The sequence below is a fragment of the Sorex fumeus genome, unplaced genomic scaffold (genome assembly GCF_029834395.1).
Source record: "Sorex fumeus unplaced genomic scaffold, SorFum_2.1 ptg000122l, whole genome shotgun sequence".
NCBI classification, from domain to species: domain Eukaryota; kingdom Metazoa; phylum Chordata; class Mammalia; order Eulipotyphla; family Soricidae; genus Sorex; species Sorex fumeus.
In genome coordinates, this window is record NW_026606179.1 from 20,200,946 (window position 1) to 20,224,758 (window position 23,813).

General features: G+C 47.0%; 2 protein-coding genes across 2 annotated transcripts in view; one reads left to right on the forward strand and one right to left on the reverse strand.

Moving 5' to 3' along the window:
- Window positions 1-18,746, reverse strand: LOC130043651 (melanoma antigen preferentially expressed in tumors-like). The gene is made up of 4 exons (XM_056136084.1): window positions 18,562-18,746; window positions 3,903-4,061; window positions 2,238-2,846; window positions 1-595 (listed from the first exon to the last, which is right to left on the reverse strand). Exons 1-4 carry the CDS (start codon window positions 18,744-18,746, stop codon window positions 1-3), a joined length of 1,548 nt encoding a protein of 515 aa, XP_055992059.1.
- LOC130043966 (zinc finger protein 30 homolog) overlaps window positions 18,347-23,813 on the forward strand; it is a 22,645-nt gene continuing 17,178 nt past the window's right edge. Inside the window, exon 1 of the mRNA XM_056136507.1 lies at window positions 18,347-18,470. The gene's annotated coding sequence lies outside the window, so the exon portion shown is untranslated. The remainder of the gene's footprint in view (window positions 18,471-23,813) is intronic.

Here is a 23,813-nt window from a genome sequence, read left to right on the forward strand (position 1 = left end):
TTAGGGTTCTGGATGAGGAAACAAAGACTGAAAATATATCCGAGACTCAGAAGTCAAGTTCCAAAGAGTGACTTCAGAGAGACAGTAGGTAAAACGCAAGTCCTTCCGTCCCGGGACACACAGCATCTCCTCGGCCATGGCTTTCACGCTCTGGAGCAGCTGTGGTCGCAAGTCCCGGGTATGTCCATGAATGGGGTGGTGTTCAAAGCACTCCACAGGGACAGGTAGCACCACGTGCTGCAGCTTGGACAGCCCTGCCAGGTACTGGAGCAGGCTCCGCAGGGTAGCCATGGTGATGACACTGTCGAAGAGGCTGAGCTCCTGGAGGAGGACACACTGACCTAAGAGGGGCAGCAATGCCATGAATGTGACATCCTCTAACCTGCAGCCACCAAGGTCTAGTTCCTGCAGGGTAGCCATGGATGCCTGAAGCAGCGCCTTTAACACATTGGGAGCCACACGGGAAAGACAAGTGTTCCTCAGATTGAGCTTTTTCAGACTCCAGGCCTGCGGGCTCTGGGACAGGCAGCAGATGTCCTGGGGTTCCAGGTTGCAGAAGGGGAGCTCTAAGATCTCCAGGGTAGCAGGCAGGTAGCTGAGGAGAAATGGAGACAGTCACTCCAGGGAAACGGGCAAGGAGAGGACCTTCTAGAAGCAACAAGAGATCAGCCCTGAGACCCCTCAAGGATAGAGTAGCCGTGATATGTGGGGCAGTGGTTATTGACCCAGCACTTCATGACCTCAGTGTTCAAACCTGGAAGATGAACATTTGTTGGTTAATCTTTAAGTCCATCAGGGATGTAGAGAGGCTTATTTTGGGGACCACACCCAGTGGGGATAAGGGCTATTCCTGACCTGTTCTTCAAGGGATCAATCAGGTGATGGTCAGGCGACCATGTGGTCCTGGGGATTCACCGCACCCCTCTCACATATTATATACAAGTTCAGTCCTTTGAACAACCTCTGTGGCCCAAGGTATTTCTAAAAGGGATCCGGCGAACAGTTTGATGGCCATCTCATGAAACTCCAACCCAAAGTGTTAAGCTGCCCCCAGATTCCTATCTTTCAGAAACTGTGTGAGGTAATAAGTAAAGACTGCTTTCTAAAAAATTTTACATGGGAGGTCCGGAGTGATAGTACAATGGGTAGGGCATTTGCCTTGCACACAACCGACCCGGGTTTAATTCCCAGCATCCCATATGGTTCCCCGAGCACCGCAAGGACTAATTTCTGAATGCAAAGCAGAAGTAACCCCTGAGCAACACCGGATGTGACCCCCCCTCCCGCAAAAAATAAACAAAATTTTTACATGAGGCCAACATGGCCGACCCGAGTTCGATTCCTCCGCCCCTCTTGAAGAGCCCGGCAAGCTACCGAGAGTATTCGATATGCCAGACATAGTAACAACAAAGTCTCCAATGGAGACGTTACTGGGCCTGCTCGAGCAAATCGACGATCAACGGGAGGGCCTTTACCTTTACCTTTACATGGGGGGCCAGAGATACATGAAGGTGCTTGCCTTGGAAGTATCCAACCCAGGTTTGATCCCTGGCATCCTATATGGTCCTCCACGCACTGACAGACAGATTCCTGAATGCAGAGCCAAGAGTAAGCCTTGAGCATCACTGGCTATGGCCCAAGAACTATAAAAAAACTTTTTTCAACATAGTGTAGTGGCAGAGAGTCGGCACAGTTGATAGAGTGCTTGCCTCGCACATGTCTAACCTGGTTTCGAAGACTGGACCTCTATTATGGTCTCCTGCCCAGAGTGATCCCTGAGCACAGAGCTGGGAGTAAACCGTGAGCATCACAAGGAGTGATTCCTGAGCACAGAGCTAAGAGTAAGTGCTGAGCACCACAGGATGTGGCACAAAAAAGATGAGGGATGTAGGGAGAACAGAGCTGATGGAAGTTTCCTGATGACTCTGAGTGTGAACTAAGTCTCTCCAGATAAGGAACTTGTCTCTCAAAAAGTTACCGTTCATCAGGGGGCCAAGGTTTCTGAGTACTGGATGTGACCCCACTGTCCCCTCTCTTCCTTTTCCTCCATTCCGGACTTAAAGATCACCATTAAAGAAAGGGAAAGTCCACAACAGCTGAATCTGGGTTTGATCCCCAACACCCATATGATCCCCTGAACACAAAGCCAGGAGTAAACGCTCAACAACGCTGGGTATGGCTCAAACCACCTCCCTCTAAGGGAAAAAACAAATAGGGAGTGCTCTCCCTGTGCTCACCGGAAGAGGTAGTACACATGGCCTGAAATGTAGTAAGTGGACAAGTGGAATGCCCGAAGGTGGCTCAGTCCCTTGGCGTAGAAGAGGAAGGAAAATAAACTAGATAACACCTGGTCCCATTGGCCATGACTTTGGATTCTGAGAACAGACAGGGACATGCTCCGTAAATTTGTCATCTCTTTCACTTTTCTTGTAACATTGATCCCCTCTGAGTGGAAACCTGGGGGAATATCTAGCTCCAGCTCCTCAATGAATTCCAGCTGCATGAAGATCAGGGCGTTCTCAAGCCACTCACACGACTTATCCCTGATGCACAATTTCCTAACAAACAGACGCATAGGACGGCAGCTAATCTTCAACCTCCTCTGAATAGAAGAAAAGATGATCTGAGAATATTGATCGCATGTAGAGAGGTTCATATATAGATCCACACACTCCCAGGGCAGCCAATGTGTGCGCCTCTGCCTGGGTTTGCTCTCAGTAAAGGTGGCTTTGGTGTTCCTCCATGTGGCTGATGATGCCAGGCATCCAGCTGCATCCTGAGAGCCATCATTGGCCAGAATTCGCTCAGAGTCTGGTCGGAAATCCACTATCCTCAATTTTGGCCTCCTGCGGGAAGAGAGGGAAACTCCACATGAGGCCAACACTGGCTCCATCCCAGCAACTCTCCCCCTTCTTCCCTTCTGTAATTTTCAAATAACCTGCTTCCACATCAACAGCTCATGTACTCCTCCTCAAACACCACAGCTCAGCCATTGTTCCCGAGTCCGTCCTTAGGTGACTTCACCAAGTTTCCTTGGAGCGGGGCTTGCTGTATCCTGCCTGGTGCCTTCCTCAACCAGTTCCCTGTCATCTACCGAGGAGGAATCCTGGTTGCCCCTTCTCAGAGCATCACCCTCAGCTGATCAGGCCCCTGGGGCAGAGGTGATGCTGGAAGTAACCAATGACTAGTGGCCCTGGGGAGGAGTATACTGAGTCTGACCCTCCGGCCTGGTGTGCAAACCACTCCAAAGCCCTGTGTGGGATCAGGCGGAAGTCAGTCCTAGTGGAGACCACAGGTTTGCTCAACTGCTTCCTCTGCCCTGTGCTGTTCCCTCCTTCCCCAGAGCCTTTCTCTGGCTCAATATCTGCTTCCAAGAAACCTGACCTGGGGCTGGAATGATAGCACAGCAGATAGGGCATTTGCCTTGCACACGGCCGACTGGGGTTTGATTCCAGCATCCCATATGGTCCCCTGGGCCCTGCCAGGAATAATTCCTCAGTGCAAGGCCAGGAATAACCCTTGTACATCACCGGGTGTGACTCAAAAAGCCAAAAAAAAAAAAAAAAAGATGACTGATCTGATGCATTCCATCTGCGCAGTCAGTCACTGGTGGTAGATCTTCATTGTGTTTATTCCGTTCAATGCTCACTCTCTCCCTTTCTCTCTCTCTCTCTCTCTCTCTCTCTCTCTCTCACACACACACACACACACACACAAACACCCCTCTATGATGTCTGCATGTATCTAGGTCTCCATACCTGGTACCAGCATGAAGTGTCAGTGGGGTATCCAGGCCTTCTAGTATAGCACGGAGGCAATCTTGATTTTCAGGATTGCCCCAGTTGAAAGAACCTAGACTGAGACAGGTAAAGGGCCAGACTTGCACCAAGGCCCTGAGGTACTTTTTGTGTTTCCCTTTGATGGCCTCATCCAACAAAATCGGGAAGAAGGTGATTGGAAGCTCATTCAGGGTCTGTCTGATAGAAGTTTTATCTCTCAACAGCTGGTGAATGGCCAGGTCTTGGAGCTGGACTGGGAACTTCTCCATCTCCTCGGCCTTGCTGCAGGGTAAAGAGAAAATACTGAGATCCACTTCTGGCCTTGAGCCCTCCCAAGCCCTGCAGTCCAGCACTTGAGAGGAAGCACTGGAGCCTTTACCAATCCTGGTCCCTGCCAGCATGACTTCTAGATTCTCACAGAACTCTGCAGCCAGAGTTATAAGCCATAGTTGCAAGCTATAACCAGCTTATAGATGGAACTGGAGAGATAGTACATCCGGTAGAGCATCTGCTTCAGTAGAGCATCTGCCTTACATAGGGCCTACTCAGCTCAATTCCCAGCATCCCAGATGGTTTCCCAAGCACTGGCAGCAGTGATCCCTGAGCACAGAGTCAGGAGTTATCCCTGAGCACCTCGAAAATAAAGTTTTAGTCATCTTTTGTCATTTTACACACAGCACAAAGACACCTCTGAGTCAGAGGCTGGGACTGGCAATACTGTGGGTAAAGCAGCTGGGAACAGCTGTGCTGGGGCCACAACAGCTGACCTCACAGCAAGGAATCCTTCCTATTCAGAGATGTCAAGCCTAAACTGGTGAATGGCAAATGGAAACATCACTTGTAGCTACAAAGATCACCTTGCTGAATAGTGTTATTGGATGCATCACTGTATCACTGTCATCCCATTGTTCATCGATTTCCTTGAGCAGGCACCAGTAATGTCTCCATTCGTCCTAGCCCTGAGATTTTAGCAAGTGCCACATTGGAGGCTCTTTCAGGGTCAGGGGAATGAGACCCATCATTGTTACTGGGTTTTGGCATATCAAATAACCACAGGGAGCTTGCCAGACTCTGCTGTGCGGGCAGGATACTCTCAGGATAGGAGATAGGAAAATCCATTTATATCATAACTATCTAGTTTTATTCCTTTTGTTTTGGGGCCACACCCAGTTATGCTCAGGCATTACTCCTGACTCTTTGCTCAATGATTTCTGGGGGGATGGGGGGTGGGAGTGCACATGGGATGCAAGGGATCAAATCTGGGTCAGCTATGTGCAAGACAAGTTCCCCACTGTAGCTGTACTATTTCTCTGGTCCCAGAGCTGTCTAAATAGAGGAAATCATTGAAAAAGAATCAATAAATTCAGTGACTAAGGAACAAAATGAAAGAACTCAAAAAGCAAAGGAATAGAAAAATGCAGTAGCAGGATTCAGCAGCAGAAGAGAAGCTTAAAATCGAATCAATGACCTTGTAGATAAGGTACACAAAAATTTTCACAATCACAACCATCCTGTTATTCGTCGATTGCCTCGAGCAGGCCCCAGTAACGTCTCCTTCGCCTACCCGGAGATTTTTTTTAAAAAGTGCCACATTCAAGGCTCTTTCAGAGGTAGGAGAATGAGACCCTTCATTGTTTCTGGTATTTGGCATATTGGGTACGCCACAGGGAGTTTGCCAGACTCTGCCATGTGGGTAGGTTACATTCGGTAGCCTGCCAGTTTGTCCAAAGTAGGAATGAAATGATAAAATTTTAATAAATAGAAAATTGATGAATTCAAAAACTGAATGAAAAGAAATGACCAACCAAGAATCCTGTGTAACATAATCACTCGGATTTGAGGGGATAATAAAAGACTCTCTTGGGGCTGGAGCAATAGTATAGCAGATAGGCAGATAGGACATATCTTGCCTTGTATGAGCAGACTCAGGTGTGATTCCTGACCCAGGTTCAATCCCTGGCATCCTATATGGTCTCCCGAGCACTACCAGGAGTAATTAATGAGCACAGATTCAGGAGTAACCCCTGAGCATTGCTGGGTATAATCCCAAAAGCAAATTAAATAAATAAAAACAAAAAAGCTGAGAGCATTTGTTTCATCTAAACCAGTTCAACAGGGATAACTGAATAGCCTCCTTAAAAAGTAAACGGAGGGGAACTGGAGCCATAGCACAGCAGGTAGGGTGTTTGTTTTGACACGGCTGACCCGGGTTCAATTCCCAGCATCCCATATGGTTCCCCCAAGCACCGGCAAGAGTAATTCCTGAGTGCCTGAATGCACAGCCAGAAGTAACCCCTGTGCATTGCTGGGTGTGACCCAAAAAAGAAAAAAAAAGGTAAATGGACGATTGGAGTGGTTGGGTTTTTTGTTTGTTTGATTTTAGGGTCACACTGCAGAGCACATGGTTTATTCCTAGCTCTGTGCTCAGGTATCACTCCTGGTGCTGCTCAGGGGACCATATCGGATGCCGAGATTTGAACCAGAGTTGGGCGCACACAAGGCAAACACCCTACCCTCCTGTACTATCTCCAGCCTCCCAAAAGTACTATTATCAACATATGTAACCCCAAATGAAGGGGTAGTCAAGCTTATAAAACCACTGTCAACAGATGGCAAGAGATACATTGAGGCAAACACAATAGTAGTGGGTAATTTTAACACGCCTCTCATCATTGGGCAGATCAACCAGGCAATATAAGAAAGAAAAAAGGATCCTAAATAAGGAATTGGAAGAACTGGATTGGAAAAACTTGGGATTAAAGACCAACAGTAATTTTAAGTCCCCCTAAGAATAAAAACCCAGGTCCAGACAGGTTTATTACAGAGTTCTTCAGCACCCTACAAGATTTACTACCCATGCTTGAGTATAACTTTTCCAAAATAGAATTTCTTTGGAACAGTTTCTGTGAAGCCATTATTACCCTATTAGTGAAATCAGATGAAGATATTACTAAAAAAAAAAATAGACTGCTTTGATGAACACTGATTGAAAGGTCCTCAACAAAATTTTAGTGAACCAAATCCAATAATATATCTAAAGGTTCATACAAAGCAAACAAGTTTGATTTACCAGGGAAGTTAGCATGGTTCAATATACACAAACCAATGTGATATAGGGGCTGGAGAGGTACTACAGCAGGTAGGGCATTTGCCGCGCATAGGGACAACCCAGATTTGATCTCTGGCATCCCAAATGGTACCAGCACTGCCAGGAGTAATTCCTGAGTGCAAAGACAGGAAAAACCCTGTAATACTGCTGGGTGTGGCCCCAATACAAAAAACAAAAACCAAACAATTAATGTGATACAGCAGATCAACTAAAGGAAAGATAAAATGTCTTATGGTCAAGCCAGAGAAATAATTCAGTGGGTTCAATTGTCACTATTTGCGTGATTTATATACACTTCTGTATATATAAAATATACAGAAGACCCTACGGATTCCATTAAAAATACTCTTAAAACATTTCTATGTGTAAAAATGAACCAAAAAATGGGCTGGAGTGATAGCACAGTGGGTAGGGTGTTTGCCTTGCACACGGCCAACCTGGGTTCAATTCCCAGCATCCCATATGGTTCACCAAACACCACCAGGAGTAATTTCTGAGTGCAGAGCCAGGAGTAACCCCTGAGCATCGCAGGGTGTGACCCAAAAAGCAAAAAAAAAAAAAAAATGGGGCCAGAAAGACAGCACAGGGGTTAAGACGCTTACCTCGCATACAGTGAATCCCAGGTAGATCTCCAGCACCGCATATAGTCCAAGCACTGTCAGGAGTGATCTCTAAGCACCACTGAGTGGGGCCCAAAACAAAAAATAAAAGAAAGAAACTGGATCAGCGTCTCACACTATACAAAAAACGTGGACTAAATGTCTCAAGAATAGACCAGAATCCTCACAAGCTGGGGAAAAGGCAGCTCAGATAGAGAAGGGAACACCAAGTAAAGGATGTTGGGATGACCCATTTGGGTTGAAAGATGTGTGCCAAAAGTAGACTATAGACTGAACACGATGGCCGCTCAATACCTCTATTGCAAACCACAACACCCAAAAGGAGAGAGAATAAAAGGGAATGCCCTGCCACTGAGGCAGGGTGGAATGGTGAGGTGAGGAAGGGTGGGGTGGTGGGAAGGATGCTGGGAACACTGTGGGGGAGAATGGGCACTGGTGGAGGGATGGGTAAATGATCATTTTATGACAATAATGCAAACATAAAAGTTCATAAGTTTGTGGGGCTGGACCGATAGCACAGCGGGTAGGGCGTTTGCCTTGCACGCAGCCAACATGACCGACACAGGTTCGATTCCCAGCACCCCATATGGTCCCCCGAGCACCGCCAGGAGCAATTCCTGAGTGCATGAGCCAGGAGTAACCCCTGAGCATCGCCGGGTGTGACCCAAAAACCAAAAAAAAAAAAAAGTTCATAAGTTTGTAACTGTATTCCACAGTGATTCACTAATAATATTAAAAAAAGAATAGATGAGAATCCATAAAATCCATTTAGTGAAAACGTATGTTGAACTCTCCAAGATACAGACTTGAAAGATGTCTTTAATGACTAGACACCACTGGCAAAAGAAAACAAAACTAAACATATGGAACTACATCAAAATAATTTTTTGAAGGATGGGGACCATACCCAGTGGTGCTCAGGTTTTACTCCTGGCAGGGTTTGGAGGACCATATGAGGTGCAGAGGGTCAAACCTTGGTCAGTCATGTGCAAGGCAAGTGTCACTACCCTAAAGTAAAAAGTTTCTGCAATGGCTAAGATCAGTTAAAATGAAGATATCTGAATGAATGAGAGAAACATAGACAGCAAACATCAGATAATGGGCTCATGTCCAAGATGCGTAAAGAGCTCTTAAAAGCTCATTATGGACCTGAGAAATAGTACAGCGGGAAGGGCAACCCACGATCAATTTCTGCACCCCACATGGTCCCCAAGCTCTGCCAGGAATGTTCCCTGAGCACAGGGGCAGGACCAAGCTCAGAGAAAAGTCAGGTGTGGTCCCAAAACCAAAATAGATAAAAATAAAACATGAGCATCAACATTATTGTAACTGGGGCCAAAGAAGTAGTACAGAAGGTAAAGTACTTGCATTGATCCCTGATATCACAGGGTACCCCAAGCACTGCCAGGAGTAATCCCAGAGCAGAGAGCAAGAAGTAGACTGTAAACACTGCTGGGTGTGCCCTCCCCTTGGGGGAAAAAAAAAAAAACCATGTTACCTGAATTCCAAAAAAAAAAAAAATCCACATAAAGGGGCTCTTTCCCTTTATGTAAATGGCACACACATTTATGAACTTGAAGTGCATCATTTTCCTTTATAGGAGTCTCTTATCATACTTTTGTTTTAAAGCGGGGGTCACATACTTGACTCAGGATTTACTCCTGACTCTGTGCTTGGGGATCATTTCTGGCTGTCTCAGGACCAGGTGGCATACCAAGGACTGAAAAGGGAATGCCACATGCAAGGTAAGAGCCCCACCAGCTGTGCTATTGTTCCACCCCCTAGTATTTCTTAAAATAATTTTACTGTTGGGGATTGAGAGCTAAGATTAGATAGAATGACGGAAAAAGAGGGACTGACCCAGGTTTGATCTCCTGCATCCCATATGGTCCCCCAAGCATTGCTAGGAGTGATTCCAGAGAATAAAGCCAGGAGTAACCCCTGAGCATTGCTGTGTTCCCAAAACAAAACAAAAAAAATAAAAAAATAAAGAATGAGGGAAAAAGAGAATGGGCTGGAAACAGGACTATTCCATCAGGTTACAAAGTATTATAAAGCCATTAAACTTAAAACAAAGGGAAGTGGGTGGGCACAAAAATGGGGGCTGGAGTGATAGCACAGCCGGTAGGGCGTTTGCCTTGCACGCAGCTGACCCGCGTTCAATTTCCAGCATCCCATTTGGTCCCCTGAGCACTGCCAGGAGTAATTCCTGAGAGGCAGAGCCAGGAGTAACCCCTGAGCATCTCTGGGTGTGACCCAAAAAAACAAAAAATGGTATCATGGGTAGGGTACTTGCCTTGCCTTTGGCTGACAGGATTTGATTTCTGGAATCCCTATGTTCTCGCAATCTGCCAGGAATGATTCCTGAGGACATAGCCAGAAGTAAGCCCTGAGCAATGCTGGGTGTGACCCAAAAAGCAAAAAGAAACAAAATATACTGATAATCCTTGGAAAGTGTCAGATTGGCTCCTGAATTTTAGGTTTTCTGTTTGGGGGCCACACCAGGCAGTGCTCAGGATTTACTCCTGTCTCTAAACTCTCGGAGATTACTTCTAAGAGGGCTCTGGGAATGTCGGGGATCCAACTGGATTCAGTCATGTGCAATGCAAGTGCCTTATTCACTGTGCTATCTCTCTGGCCACTCCTGGAGCTTACTGGGAACCTACAAACACTAAAGCAAGTTCCTGGCGTGCTTGGGGAGAAGCGGAAAGAAGAGTTAAATCATTAGGCTGGGGTCGGATCTACAGCACAGGGGTCAAGGCGCTTGCCTTGCATCGGGCTGATCCGGGTTTAATCCCTGGAACCCACTATGGTCCCCAGAGTCGGCCAGGAATGATCCCTGAGCGTAGGGCCAGGAGTAAACCCTGAGCACCGGTGGTGTGCCCCCCTACCCCCAAACAAAACAAAAACAAAAAATACCAGGCTTACAACTTACCTAAGAGGCTGTAGACAAAGGAATCGTCTGGAGTTAGGCAGGAAAGGTGAGCGGGACTGGGAGCCTCCCAGGAAGGCTCCTCCCCTTGGCCCTTCATAAGGTCAAGATAAAGCCTTCTGATTGGCTCTGCTTCATCAGAAAGCTACGGGAGCCGACACTTGGGATCTCATTGCAGAAAACCAAGGAAAATACTATCCTGTTGTTTGTTTGTTTTGGAGTCACACCCAGCGATGCTCGGGGTTACTACTGACTCATACTTAGGAATTACTCCTGGGGATGGTGCTCGGGGACCATATGGGGTGCTGGGGATCGAACCTGGGTGAACCAGATCAAGGCAAGTGCCCTACCCGCTGCACTGGCCCCAATGAAAATACTACCAAGTTAAAGATTAACACTAGAAAGAGGGGTAAGAGAGATAGTTCCGCACAAGGGCTCTTGCCTTGCATGCAGCTTACACGGTTCCGATCCTGGATACCACATATAGTCCTCAGAACAACTCTAGGAGTGATCCCTGAGCACCACTAAGTTTGCCCCGGACTACCCCCCCCATACCAAAAAACAATTTAAAAAAAGTAACACAGCAGGGTGACACATCAAAGAAGATTCATTGATCATTGCTCGAAAAAATTTAAATATAGAACACTAGGCGCACCACTATGAAAAATGATGGGGAAATTTTTTTTAATTGAAAATAGAAGTACACATGATCCAGTATTACCTTACCTGGGGATTTATAAAAAAATAATAATTCAACCCTTAATTCAAAGCAGCATCATTCAAAATAGTCAAGAGAAGGAATCAACATAAAATCCTAAGGTGACTGGCACATATGTTGTGACACAGACACAACAGATTTTGTGTGTGTGTGTGTGTGTGTGTGTGCTTGGGCCACATTCAGCATTGCTCAGGGTTTACTCCTAGTTCTACATTTAGTGTTCACTCTGGTAGTGCTCAGGGACTATATGGAGTGCCGGGGATTGAATCCAGGTTTGCTGTGTGCAAGGCAAGTGTGGTCTGTCTGCTGAAATATCGCTCTGGGCTCTAGACTATCATAAAAAAAGATGAAATCGGGGCTGGAGCGATAGCACAGCAGGTAGGGTGTTTGCCTTGCACACGGCCGACCCGGGTTCGATCCCCAGCATCCCATATGGTCTTCCAAGTACTGCCAGAAATAATTCCTGAATGCAGAGCCAAGAGTAACCCCTGAGCATTGCTGGGTATGATCCAAAATGAAAAAAAAAAAAAAGATGAAATCTTGTTCTTTGCATCAATGTGCAAATGTGCATATGTGCATTGGATCTTAAGGTGATTGTGTTAAAAAAAATGTCAGACAGAGGAATGTAATTAAAATAAGCAAATGAATAGTACATCACAACAAAGTTACTCAGATTATAAAAAATACAATGGGTATCAAAGGGGACAGACTGCCAGAGGTTAAGGTGCTTGCCTTGCATGCAGCCAATAGGGCTGGATTCCCTCACTGCATAAGGGGCCCTGAGCACTTTCAGGAATATTCCCTGCGCACAGAGTACAACCAGTGTAGCCCCCCTCGCCCCCCCAAAAAGCCTACAAGAACAATAAAATTGGGTCATGGAGAGAGTAGAGCAGACAGGCTGAACTTGATCAAGGCTGACCCAGGTTAATAAAACTTTAAAGAGAAAAGAACACAACTAAAATAACTTATTTAAGGGAGCAAAAATCTGCACCCCAAATATGTCTCTTTATGTCAAAGGTTTTAACAGAAGGAGCTCTGAAGACTAGGTGTAAATTCTTTTTCAACACATTTGCATGTACAAAGGGAAAGATCTTTGTAAATGCCTTTTCCTCAAGTGCCGGAAGAGCTAATCTCCTTAACTCTGTTCAATGAAGAAGATAATTAAAATATGCATAATAGTTTGTTTACTGTTCCTTCCCTGCTAATCGCTTTCATTTTGGATTTATGGGCCACACCTGCAGTGCTCAGGGCTTCCTCCAGGCTCAGTACTAAGGGAATCCCTAGTAATTTCTCATAACTAACATTTCCTGCATCATCTCCTCCCTGCAACGCTACATAGTTCTTTATTTTAGTTGAGGTTAAAACAGTGTCTGAAATTGTGGATGAGTTGGCTATCCTGTCTTACCAGGTCTGCTATTTTTTTCTTTGCTTTTTTTTTTTTTTGGTGGTGATGGGGGTCATATCAGGCAATGCTCAGGGGTTACTCCTGGCTCTTAATTCAGGAATTACTTCTGGCGATGCTCGGGGGACTATATGAGATGCTGGGGATCGAACCTGGATTGGCTTCATGAAGGCAAATGCCCTACCTGCTTTACTATCACTCCGGCCTCTTGAGGTCTGCTATTATTGAACTACTTTTTGGGGGAGGGAGGAAGCCAAATTAAAATTTATTCAGGACCATGGGAATAATTCAATGGTTAGGGGACTTACTATGCATGCAGCAAACCCTGGTTTTATCCCTTGTACTACTTGGTTCCTTGAGCACTACCAGGTGAGTCCTAGTGGCCACATGAACATGGCTGAGGTGGCTAAGGTAACCTCTGCATCCTCGGTCTTCTGTATTGAACTCTAGTTCAATTGGCAGAAAATCACCAGGAAGGCCCCCTGACCCCACCCTGGAGCGATAGCACAGCGGGTAGGGCGTTTGCCTTGCACGCAGCCAACATGGCCACCCTGAACAAAGAAATAAAAATGTATTCATTTAAAATAAAAATTCTAAAGGCCAGAGAGATAGAATGGGGGGGAGGGTTAAAGTGATGTAGGCAGGTAGATAAGGAAAGGCCCTCAGCAATGAGACTCAGGTCAACAAAACTTCTGAGAGGAAAATTCTAAAGCTGATCCACCTTGTGGATACAGATAAGATCTTGTGCAGCAGACCCTGAGGAGATTGGACCCTTCCCCATGAAGAAAATTCCTCGAATATTCTAACTTTAGTGATTCAGCCCAGAGAAAACTCCAAAATGTTCCAGACCAAGACAACCCGAGAAGAGCCTTATAAAAGTCAGCCCAAAAGCCTATTCAAAGCTCTGTCTGCCCTCGTAGAAGCCCGCGTTCTCTCTCTCTCTCTCTCTCTTTTCTTTTTGGGTCACACCTGGCAATGCATGGGGTTACTCCTGGTTCTGCACTCAGGAATTATTCCTGGCAGTAATTAGGGGACCATATGAGATTCTGGGAATCAAACCTGGGTCAGCTGCGTGCAAGGCAAACACCCTACTATTGCTCCAGCCCCCCCCCCTATTCTCTCTTGAGCTCGGTACTTTCTCTCACTCTCTCTCCCTCCACACCTTAAAACCTCCAAATAAAATCTGTTTTGCTTCACTGCTTTTCTACTCCTGAAATTCTTGTCTGCAAGCGAGACAAGAGCCCTGAGAGCCCTGGGTAAGGTCTGGGACTGGTTTCTCCTTCTCTGCAAAGAGCATAATCTTCTCTCCAGCCTGAGTCTGTGGCTGCCTGAGAAATTGGGTGGTGGGGATCAACTCCTGTGCCTGGCAGACCAAGTGGACCTCAGGTGTGGCTTGACTGCCACCTGGCGGGGCTGGCAGGGCTGAGGCAAGTGCTGAGTAGGGGTTTATCACAGACTTTACCAATCCTAGTCTTCCCAGTGGGTCACAGGTGGCAGAGGCAGAGTGGGAGAAAGTGATGGTCTTTCTCTCTTCCCGACTCACGTGAGTCACCCCTGGGGTCCACCGACATCAAAAGCACTTGGTTTGTTTACTATGAGCCCTTGATCCTTGTCCCATTCCTAGTACCCCACATGGTCCCCTGAGCACAGTCAGGAGTGATCCCTAAGCACAGTCAGGAATAGCTCCCAAGAATTACCAGGTGTGCCCTTATAAAAAACAAAACAAAACACTGTGATTTCTGGGAAACTAGCTCAAAGCACTGGAGAGTATGGGGAACACGTGGAAAACTTGCATTTGACCCCTGAGCACTGAGCTGTGAGCATCTCTGAGCAGCACAGGGTGTGGCCCCAAAACAACATATATATGAATATGACTGCTGAAAATCAAAGAAGACAGAAAAAAATGAGATAAAAGATAAAGAGAAACTGATTTCTGAAACAAAGAGCAAAATGACAGGATCTGGAAATGAGAAAATGGAGGATGAACCTCAGGGAACTAATATTTGCTGGGCTAGAAGCAATTCCAGACGGAGAGAGAGAGAAAATGAAGGCTGCGGTACTCAAAGGAATGCAAGATTTCCCACAGAGGAAGACCATCAGCACAAAGGATGATCAGACCGAGCACAGGAATGGATGCACATAGGGAGCTGGATTCTCTCCAGGCCTCTTTCTGCTGTTCAAGTTTTGCAAGACAAAGTGTGCACGCGACACTTCTCAGTTGCAAAGCTGAAGGGCAGACCCCATATTCGGTCAGTGTGGCCCTGATGTTGGTAGGCCCCACGAGTGGCTCATGTGAAGTGGGGAGGAGAAAGGCAGTTACTTTCTCCTGATCTGCCTCTGCCACCCGGGACCCAAGGTTATTGGGTTCTTGTCTCGCTTTGCAGAAAGGAATTTCAGGAGCAGACAAGCAGTGAAATTACAGTTTTTATCTGGAGGTTTTGAAGGGAAGGAGGGAGAGAAAGTGGGAGAGTGGAGAGTAACTCACAAGAGTAACTCACAAGAGTAACTCTCAAGCTGAGAACAGGGGCTCCTCCAAGGGTGGAGAGAGCCCTTACACACATCCCAGCTTTAGACATTCTAGCATTAGACATGAAAGCATGAAAGTACACATCTCAAGAGAGGAGATGTGGGTAACACATGTGCTCTGGCTACATGGGCACAGGCAGCACATGGGCTCAGGGAGCATAAGTGCGCACTTCCTTTGTTCAAGGTGGCCTTTATAGGATTTCTCCAACCTGCCCCCATGTAGGGCTTCTACCTAGGTCAAAGTCATTGCTAGGGAGGTTACCAAGGGGGTTGGGACTGGTGATGGTCTTCTTTGAAATTCCTTTCCTGGCCTTTTGTTTCTGCAGGAGCTTCTGTTGTAGGGGTTGGTCCAGCCTCCTCAGGGTCTGCTACAGACTGGCACCAGTCCCCCATGAGATCAGGGCTATTACTTCCCAGGAAAATTACTGCCATTGCCTTGGGAGGGGCCTTCCCTATCTGCCTGCCTGTCTACATCAGCCCGAAAACGAAGATCTGATTCTATGTCACATGGTTCCAAGCCAATGCCAGGCACAGCTGGTCTCGAGCACATGTGTTTGTTCCTTGGAGCAGGGCAATGAAAATGGCTGTCTCCATGTCTGCCTGCCCCCCAGAGTCCATCCTGAACACAGTGTTCAATTCTTTTTCATGCACGCCAGTATAATGGTGAACAGCTGGTGCAACTGTGTCTTGGTGTAATTAAACGTTTTCTGGATGGTAACCAGAAGTTGATCTTCAAGGGATTCCTTTTATAGCTCTGTTCACAGGAAATGCAAAAGAGAAAACAACTCAAGTTGGTGATTGCTCAGCCTCCATGTTTGATTTCTTTTATTAAATGACTAGTCTGCTTTTTTACTCTTATCAATCCGCTTGTTGCTTTTTTACTTGACAACCCTGAAGAATCCAGAGGAACATGGCATAATTTTTTTTCGCACTGGGTGATTACTACACACAACATTTAAAATGTCACAAAGCATAGAACTGAATTCAAGAATTCCGGTCCCATAGATTTAATCGTTCATGATCTTATTTATCTGACTTTATGACCTCATCCTTTATGATCTCATCTAGCTGAAAAAAGAACTATTCAGGTAAAGTGACCACCCTAAAGAGAGGGGGTCACAATTCTATGAAGAGGACTGCCACGGGGAAAGAATATAGGTAGGGCAAGATTAGAAATATGCCCCTAAGGAAAAGAGTTATCCTTGTTCAGTATCTGGTTGGCTGGGGTTTAGTCCCTGGTACCTCTTATGGTCCCCTGTAGCTGTCCAAAAACAACAAAACTATCTTTTCTGAATTCTGCCATCTGATCTCCCACTTGAAATTGATCCTCTAAGGCTAGAGAGATAATACAGTGGGTAGGGAAATTGCCTTGTATACAGCTGACCCAGGTTCAATCCCTGGCACCACATATGGTCCCCCTAAATCTGCCAAGGAATGATTTCTGCGTGCAGATAGGAGTAAGCAAAGCAGGTGTGGACCCCAAACAAGACAAAACAAATAAAAGAAATAAACTCAAAATCTCAAAAACTTAGATCTCTCACTTCTAAACCATCATCAACAAAGAACAAACATTCTGTAGAGAAATGAAAGGACACACGTACAAAAGCAGCTTTAGATTTCCAAGGATGAAAAATTGAGAATAGTTATATTTAAGGTTTTAGCTGATTCCTCTGGTGTTCTGTTGGCATGAGTCTAGAGTAGTCTACACTAAAGAACATATCCTGCTTTTAGGCAGAAATTGGGGTAGGCAGATCAGGAACATTTTAAGGATAAAAATAAACGGGTGAGGATAGAGACAGCTTTTCCCTCCTTAAATGAACCTTAACTGCCTTCAGATCAAAAATAACTTTCAGTTAAAAAAAGGCAGAGTTGGGGATGACAGTCTCATTTATTCCTGGTACTGTCTTTAAAAAAAAAAAAAGAATGGGGGGGACACAATCAGCTCATTGGGTTATTTATTCCTTGCGGTGCTCCCTAGGAGCAATATCAGAAATCGAACCCGGGTCCACCGCGTGCAAGATAGGTGCTCTACGCGCTGTACTATCATTCTGGCTCCCCCAAGCACTGTCTTGTTGTGGAGTTCCAGTCCCGCATCCCAAGCTCCGGGTCCTGAAACAGTGTGACCAGGGCGCGCACGTGGCACTACGCCGAGTCCCTCAGCAAACGCTATTGGCTCTGGGGCATCATTGTGGGGTCACCGCCCTTAACACAACATACAGAAGCGGACTCCCGCGTGCAATCCCGGCTCGGGACTGCAAGTCCCCGCTCTAGCTCCGCACTAACGGTCATCCAGCTGCGGGGCCCCACGAGCCTCCAGAACGTCCGGCCACACCCCCTCCAATTGCGCCTGCGCACCACAGCTAGAAGCGCTCGCTCCGCGGAGCGCCTGTTCCCGGCTCCAGCGCGCGGGGCGGGGCGGGGCCGGCTCGGAGAAGCCCAGACGAAAAGCGGAGTTGGCCCACTCCCCCTTTTGGGACGACAGCTCCCTCCCGGCACCCAGGCCCTGATCATTTTTGGCAGCACCAAACATTCACAGGGTCATCTTTAAAGAGCTAAGAAGCACGATTCATGGGCACGATTCCCCTCTCAGCAGTCCCGTGAGGAACTGACCCGCGCCCCCCCGCTCACCCCAGCTGGACCCGGCGCCCGGCGCTCACGTCCCCCACCCCGCGCCCACCTCCGTGCGCGTGCGCATTCGGGCCCGAGCACGGCTAGCCGTGGATCCCCACAGCTGGGACCCGCGGGGCTGGACGCTGCCCGTTGCCCCGTTGCCTGGAGTGGCCCGGGCTCCGCGAGCCTCGCTCCGCCGTGAGGAAACGGGCGCTCGACGAGGCGATCCGGTTCGGAGGCTGAGGGGGCGGCCCGTTTCCCGGTGAGAGAGGGCTTGCGGCCCTCAGACCCGGTCGGCGTGGGTGTGGCAGAAAGCGGGGGCCGGACCGGGTTTGTGGGTGCGGCCTGTTCTGCCGGGCGACATCCTAAGGTCCTGCCCCACGCCTTCCCCTCAGCCTCGTAGGCCGGGCGGGGGAGAGAAGGGCCTCTTTCTTCTCGGTAAGGGCAGCTGCACAGTGCCGCACCCCCAGATCAAGGCGCGCCCCTAGGGTCAGGGAAGGACCCGCTGGACACAGAAGACGCGGTGGGCGGCGGCGGTGCCCGAGCTGCCAGCCCGAACGTGGGCGCGGCGGACTTTCTCTCGGCTTTTCGTTTGTGTGTGCAGGTGGGGGGCGGGGGTGTACCCAAGATCCAGGGGGCCTGGATTTTCTTTTGAGTCCAAGAAAGCCTGGGCTGTAACCAGACCTGTTTGCTCCCCCAGTCCTGCGCGTCTTCCTAGAAGACCAGTGAAGGGGGGACGGAGCCGCCGCGGCGCCGCCGGCAGCCAGGTTCTAGGTGAGTTTGCACCGTTTCCTTTGTTTCCCTGCCGTTTGGTTTTCGGGACCCGGGAGTTTCAGATTTCGTTCTCTGGCACCGGCTTGCTTACGAATCCTCCCACCTCTTGATTTGGAACTGGGGATTTTCCTCGGAGTCGATGGCATCGGACCTAATGAGTAGATTCCCCCTCTTCTGGAACCCCGTGATGGGGGTTCCATGATGAATGGAGCGCGCGGTGTTGGTTCCGTGCTCTTGTGAGAACTGATGATGGAAGAACAGCCCCTGCTGGTTCATCGTTCATGCTTTTGTTTTCCACCGGGATGTTTAATTTTAGATATGTTTAAGTTTATTCAGGGGCTTTTTGGGCCACACCCCCCTCTGTGGCTGGGAAGTTGCATCGGGCTTTGGTGGGGGACTGGATAATGCCAGGGATGGAACTGCACGGTAACCCACCCTGTATTTTCTCTCTGGCTCTTAGGTTTAATGGGACTATTTTATCCCCAAGAGAATTCCATAAATGGAAATTTTGGTACCAGAGAATGAGATTGGAGGGCTCCCCATTTTTAAAATAGCAGCGAAGAAAACCATTGTTTAGGTATTAAAAGAATACAGTCTGATGTGTGTGGTATATACACACACACACACACACACACACACACACGCCGAACGTTGGTTCTGAACTTTTTCGTTTTTTGGCCACAGATGGCAGGTGTTCAGGGATCACTCTTGGTGGTGATAGGGGGCCATTATAGGGTGTTGGGGCAATTAAACCTTGGGAGACTTTTCTCTTGTACTGTTTCTTCTCTGCTGTCAATTTCAGAAATAACTAAGATAAAACTAGTGAGTTACTGAAGTAGTTATCAAAAGTTCATTGTACACACGCCCAAAAGGCAGCTTGAAAACCAGGAGTACTCAAACCAAGTAGGAAATGAAGTTCTAAGCTATATTTTCAACAGTTTCTAGAGGAATCAGTGACTGTTACTCTTCACAGTTATTCTTTAGACGCTCAGGCTATTTGTCTTGATTTTGGCCTACACTGGGCTCTGCTTACTCCTAGCTGGGCTCAGGGGATCATATGCGGTATAAGAGATTGAACCTGGGTCAGCTGCGTACCAGTCATACTATTGCTCTGGCCCTTTGTCAGACATTATAAAGAAGGGAATTAAACTAAGCATCTTTTTAGGGGCCCGAGGGTAGGTCATTCTAGAGAGTGTGTGACACATTGGAAGTGAGCTTCATTAGCTACTGCTGTTGAGTGAGTCTTATTCCCTATAAACTTTCTGTAGTTAATGAAAGTGTGAAGTTCATTATGATGGATGTTTGCAAGCAGGAAAATGAATCAAGTGGACCAGAACAGGAATTATTGTTGTTTTCTTTTTGTTTTTTGGGGGTGGCACAGCTAGAGATACTTAGGGATTACTCCTGGCTCCTTTGCATTCAGGGATCACTCTTGGTGGAGCTCAGGACTATCATGTGCTCTGCCAGGGATTGAACCCTGGTCAGCCACGTGCAAGGCAAGTGCCCTACCTGCTATACCATGTGAAAAATCAACTTTGGACTTTTTCTTGTGGATACTCTCTCTCTCTCTCTCTCTCTCTCTCTCTCTCTCTCTCTCCCTCTCCCCCTCTCTCTCCTCCCTTCCTCCCCCCTCTCTTTTTGGTTGGCTACACCCCGTAGTGCTCAGGCTTATTCTTGTTATTCTTGGCTTTGTACTCAGGGGTGGACCATCTGTGATGCTGAGGATCAAATCTGAGTCCATCAGTAGAGACAAGGGCCAGGAAGATTGCTCCATGGTTGGAAGCCTGCCTGATGAGCTGGGGGAGAAGGCAGCTGGGATAGAGAAGTGATCACTAAGTCAGTGATGGTTGGAGGGATTGTTTGGGATGGGAGATGTGTGCTAAAAGTAGATAAAGGACCAAGCATGATAGCCTCTCAGTATCAGCATAGTAAACCATAATGCCCAAAAGTATAGAGAGAGTAAGAAGGAAATTATCTGAGGAAGGGGGAGGGATGGGATGGTGGAGAAAGGAATCCTGGGGATATTGGTGGTGGAAAATGTACATTGGTGGAGGGATGGGTGTTCGATCATTGTAAGACTGAAACTCAAACATGAAAGCTTTGTAATGTATCTCACAGTAATTCAATTAAAAAATGTAAGCTTTGGGCACCACTGGGTGTGAACCAAAACCAAAAATTAAATTAAAAAGATTATTAAATCCAAAGAAAAAAACCCCTGAGTCCACTACATGTGACACAAGCATTACCCACTGTTTTATCACTCCAGCACCTCTTTGTGGATTTTTATGGTAGCAACAAATTCTTTTAAGGTTATACATAGAAGTGTGTGTGTCTGCGTATATATATTTCATGATATCAAAGTTATTGAAGGCTGAACAAAATTGATCTCCATCTAGAATTAAAATGCAGGAAATATGCAGGAAGAATAGGAGGCATGCTGGTGATGCTCAGGGGTTACTCCTAGCTTGCACTCAGGAATCACGTCTGATGGTGCTTGGTGGACCATAAATGATTCTGGGAATTGAATCTGAGTTGGCCGCAATGGAAGGCAAATACCTTACCCACTATAAAGTAAAAGTAAAAGCCCTCCCGTTGATCATTGATTTGCTCGAGCGGGCCCAGTAACGTCTCCATTGGAGACTTTGTTGTTACTGTGTCTGGCATATTGAATACGTCACGGGGAGCTTGCCAGGCTCTGCCGTGCGGGCGAGATACTCTCGGTAGCTTGCCAGGCCCTCCGAGAGGGGCGGAGGAATCGAACTCGGGTCGGCCATGTTGGCTGCGTGCAAGGCAAACGCCCTACCGCTGTGCTATCGCTCCTGGGTAATCCAGCCCCAGCAGAAAGGATTTTTGAGATAGTCTTCTTAGAAAAATAGTATACAACAATATGGAAGTGGTTAAGTAAATTATGCCCCATCCACATGATGGCATAATAAAAACTGTGCATAAAGGTTGGGGTCTTGAGTGATAGTACAGCAGGTAGGGCGTTTGCATTGCACACAGCCGACCCGGCTTCAATCCTCAGCTTTCCATATGATCCCCTGATCACCATCAGGAGTGATTCCTGAGTGCAGAGGCAGGAGTAACCCCTGAACATCGCTGGGTGTGACCCAAAAAGCCAAAAAAAAAAAACCTAGGGGCTGGAGCAATAGCACAGCAGGTAGGGCGTTTGCCTTGCACGCAGCCAACCTAGGTTTGATTCCCAGCATCCCATATGGTACCCCGGGCACCACTGCCAGGAGTAATTCCTGAGTGCATGAATCAGGAGTAACTCCTGTGCATCGCCGGGTGTAACCCAGAAAGCAAAAAAAAAAACCCAAAACTAATATTAAAAGTTATTTTGTGGGGTCTGAAAAACAATGTAGCAGGTCGAACACTTGACTTGCAAGCACCTAACCTGGGTTTGATCCCCAGCATTTGTAGATAGGGTCACCCTTGCCATCCAGGAGTAATCAATCCCTGAACAAGCAAGCTTGGTATGGCCCTAAAACAAATGTAAGGGAAAAAAGTACTGTAATATTGAGGGGTTTTAATGTTTTGATTTTTTTTTCACTGTCACTGTCCTCCCGTTGTTCATCGATTTGCTTAAGTGGGCCCAGTATATATTATGCATAATTAGTCTTTAATAATGTGTTAACTTCTGTGTGTGTCTTGAACACTGAGATCAGGATTTAGAAGCTATTTTTCAGGGATTTAGTAATTGGCTTTATACTGTCTGGGAAAGTGGCTTAAATGGTATAGCTTATGCCCGGCATGTCTGAAGCCCTGAGGGCTGAGTACTGCTGGAGTGGCCCCTATCAAAAATACTGGTGGGATATTTTCCGTGGGACCATGTACTCCCCAGTTCACTGGGTTGTCTTTGCGTTTTTCCCTTAAATTTACTCTTCTCCATCAATATTGAGACCCAGGTTGCGGCTAAACTCAAGATTATTAAGCAGAAGCTGTGAAATAAGCTGTGTGTGTGTGTGTGTGTGTGTGTGTGTGTGTGTGTGTGTGTTTGTTTGATGGTCTCTTAATATTTTGGTAATACCACAAGCCAGGGTGCTGATGAGAAACAATAGTTAAAGATTGGTAGGAATTATATTGTCAGTTACACTGACTTTCTCCTTTTTGTTACTAGTAATAAGGCCTAATTAATTAAAGTTTTCCTAATGATTATAAAGTACCCCGGGGGCTGGAGAGATAGCACAGCGGTAGGGCGTTTGCCTTATAAACGGCCAACATGGCCGACCCGAGTTCGATTCCTCCGCCCCTCTCGGAGAGCCCGGCAAGCTACCGAGAGTATCTCGCCTGCATGGCAGAGCCTGGCAAGCTACCCATGACGTATTTGATATGCCAAACACAGTAACAAGAAGTCTCATGATGCAGACGTTACTGGGCTCGCTCGAGCAAATCGATGAACAGCGGGAGGACCGTGATGACTATAAAGTACCCCATCCTGGGGTTGGAGCAATAGTATAGCAGGTAGGTCATCTACCTTGTACATGGCCAATCTGGGTTCAGTCCTTAGTATCCCATATAATTCCCTGAGTACCACCAGTAGTGATTCCAGAGCACAGAGCCAGGAGTAACTCCTGGGCATCACTGGGTGTGTATTCAAAAAATGAACATGAAATCCGTGGCCGCTCTCCTTGCCTGCGTTTGGTGGTCTCAGATTGCTTCCCCCACCCTGGGGCAGCCTATGGCAGCGGGTGGATGAAGGAGGAAACGAGGGCCAGACTGGTGGGTATTAATTGCAGTTTATTCCAATCTCATCTCCATTTTCTCCTGAATTTCCTTCCCCGGATTCCCTTCATCCCTACTCTTGATTCTCCCCTTACCCACTCTTACAGCCTTAGTTATCCCAAATCATGAGGGGGTTGAGGTGGCAATTACACATAAGTGTGGTCATAAAATCAACAGGAGCAAGGTCTCTCCCTCAGGGAAAGCTTCTTCCAGGACAAACTCTCATTCAGTAAGAAGACCCACCTAAGGGCAAAATACCATCTCCTTCCTTAGTCCAACAAGCATTTAAACACTCATCTTAATTCTTCTTCTTAATAATATTAGTCATTTTGTATGGATACAATAAGAGATACATTAAGCTTATAGGAGGATGGCTCTCCTGGGACATCTCATTATAGATCTCAGACTACAGTGCTCAGGACAGATTAGTCTTTCCTGATCCTAGCAGGGTCCTAATTCAGTTGTTACTTTTGGTATCATGACAGAATTTGTCCATGACCATGCTCTCAACTTATAGTTAAGTATTATGGCTCTTGGCCTGGCCCATTTTTTTTTTTGTAGGAGTACTGCTATTTATTCAGCCATTGTTTAGCTGATTGAATTGTGCATGAACTCCAC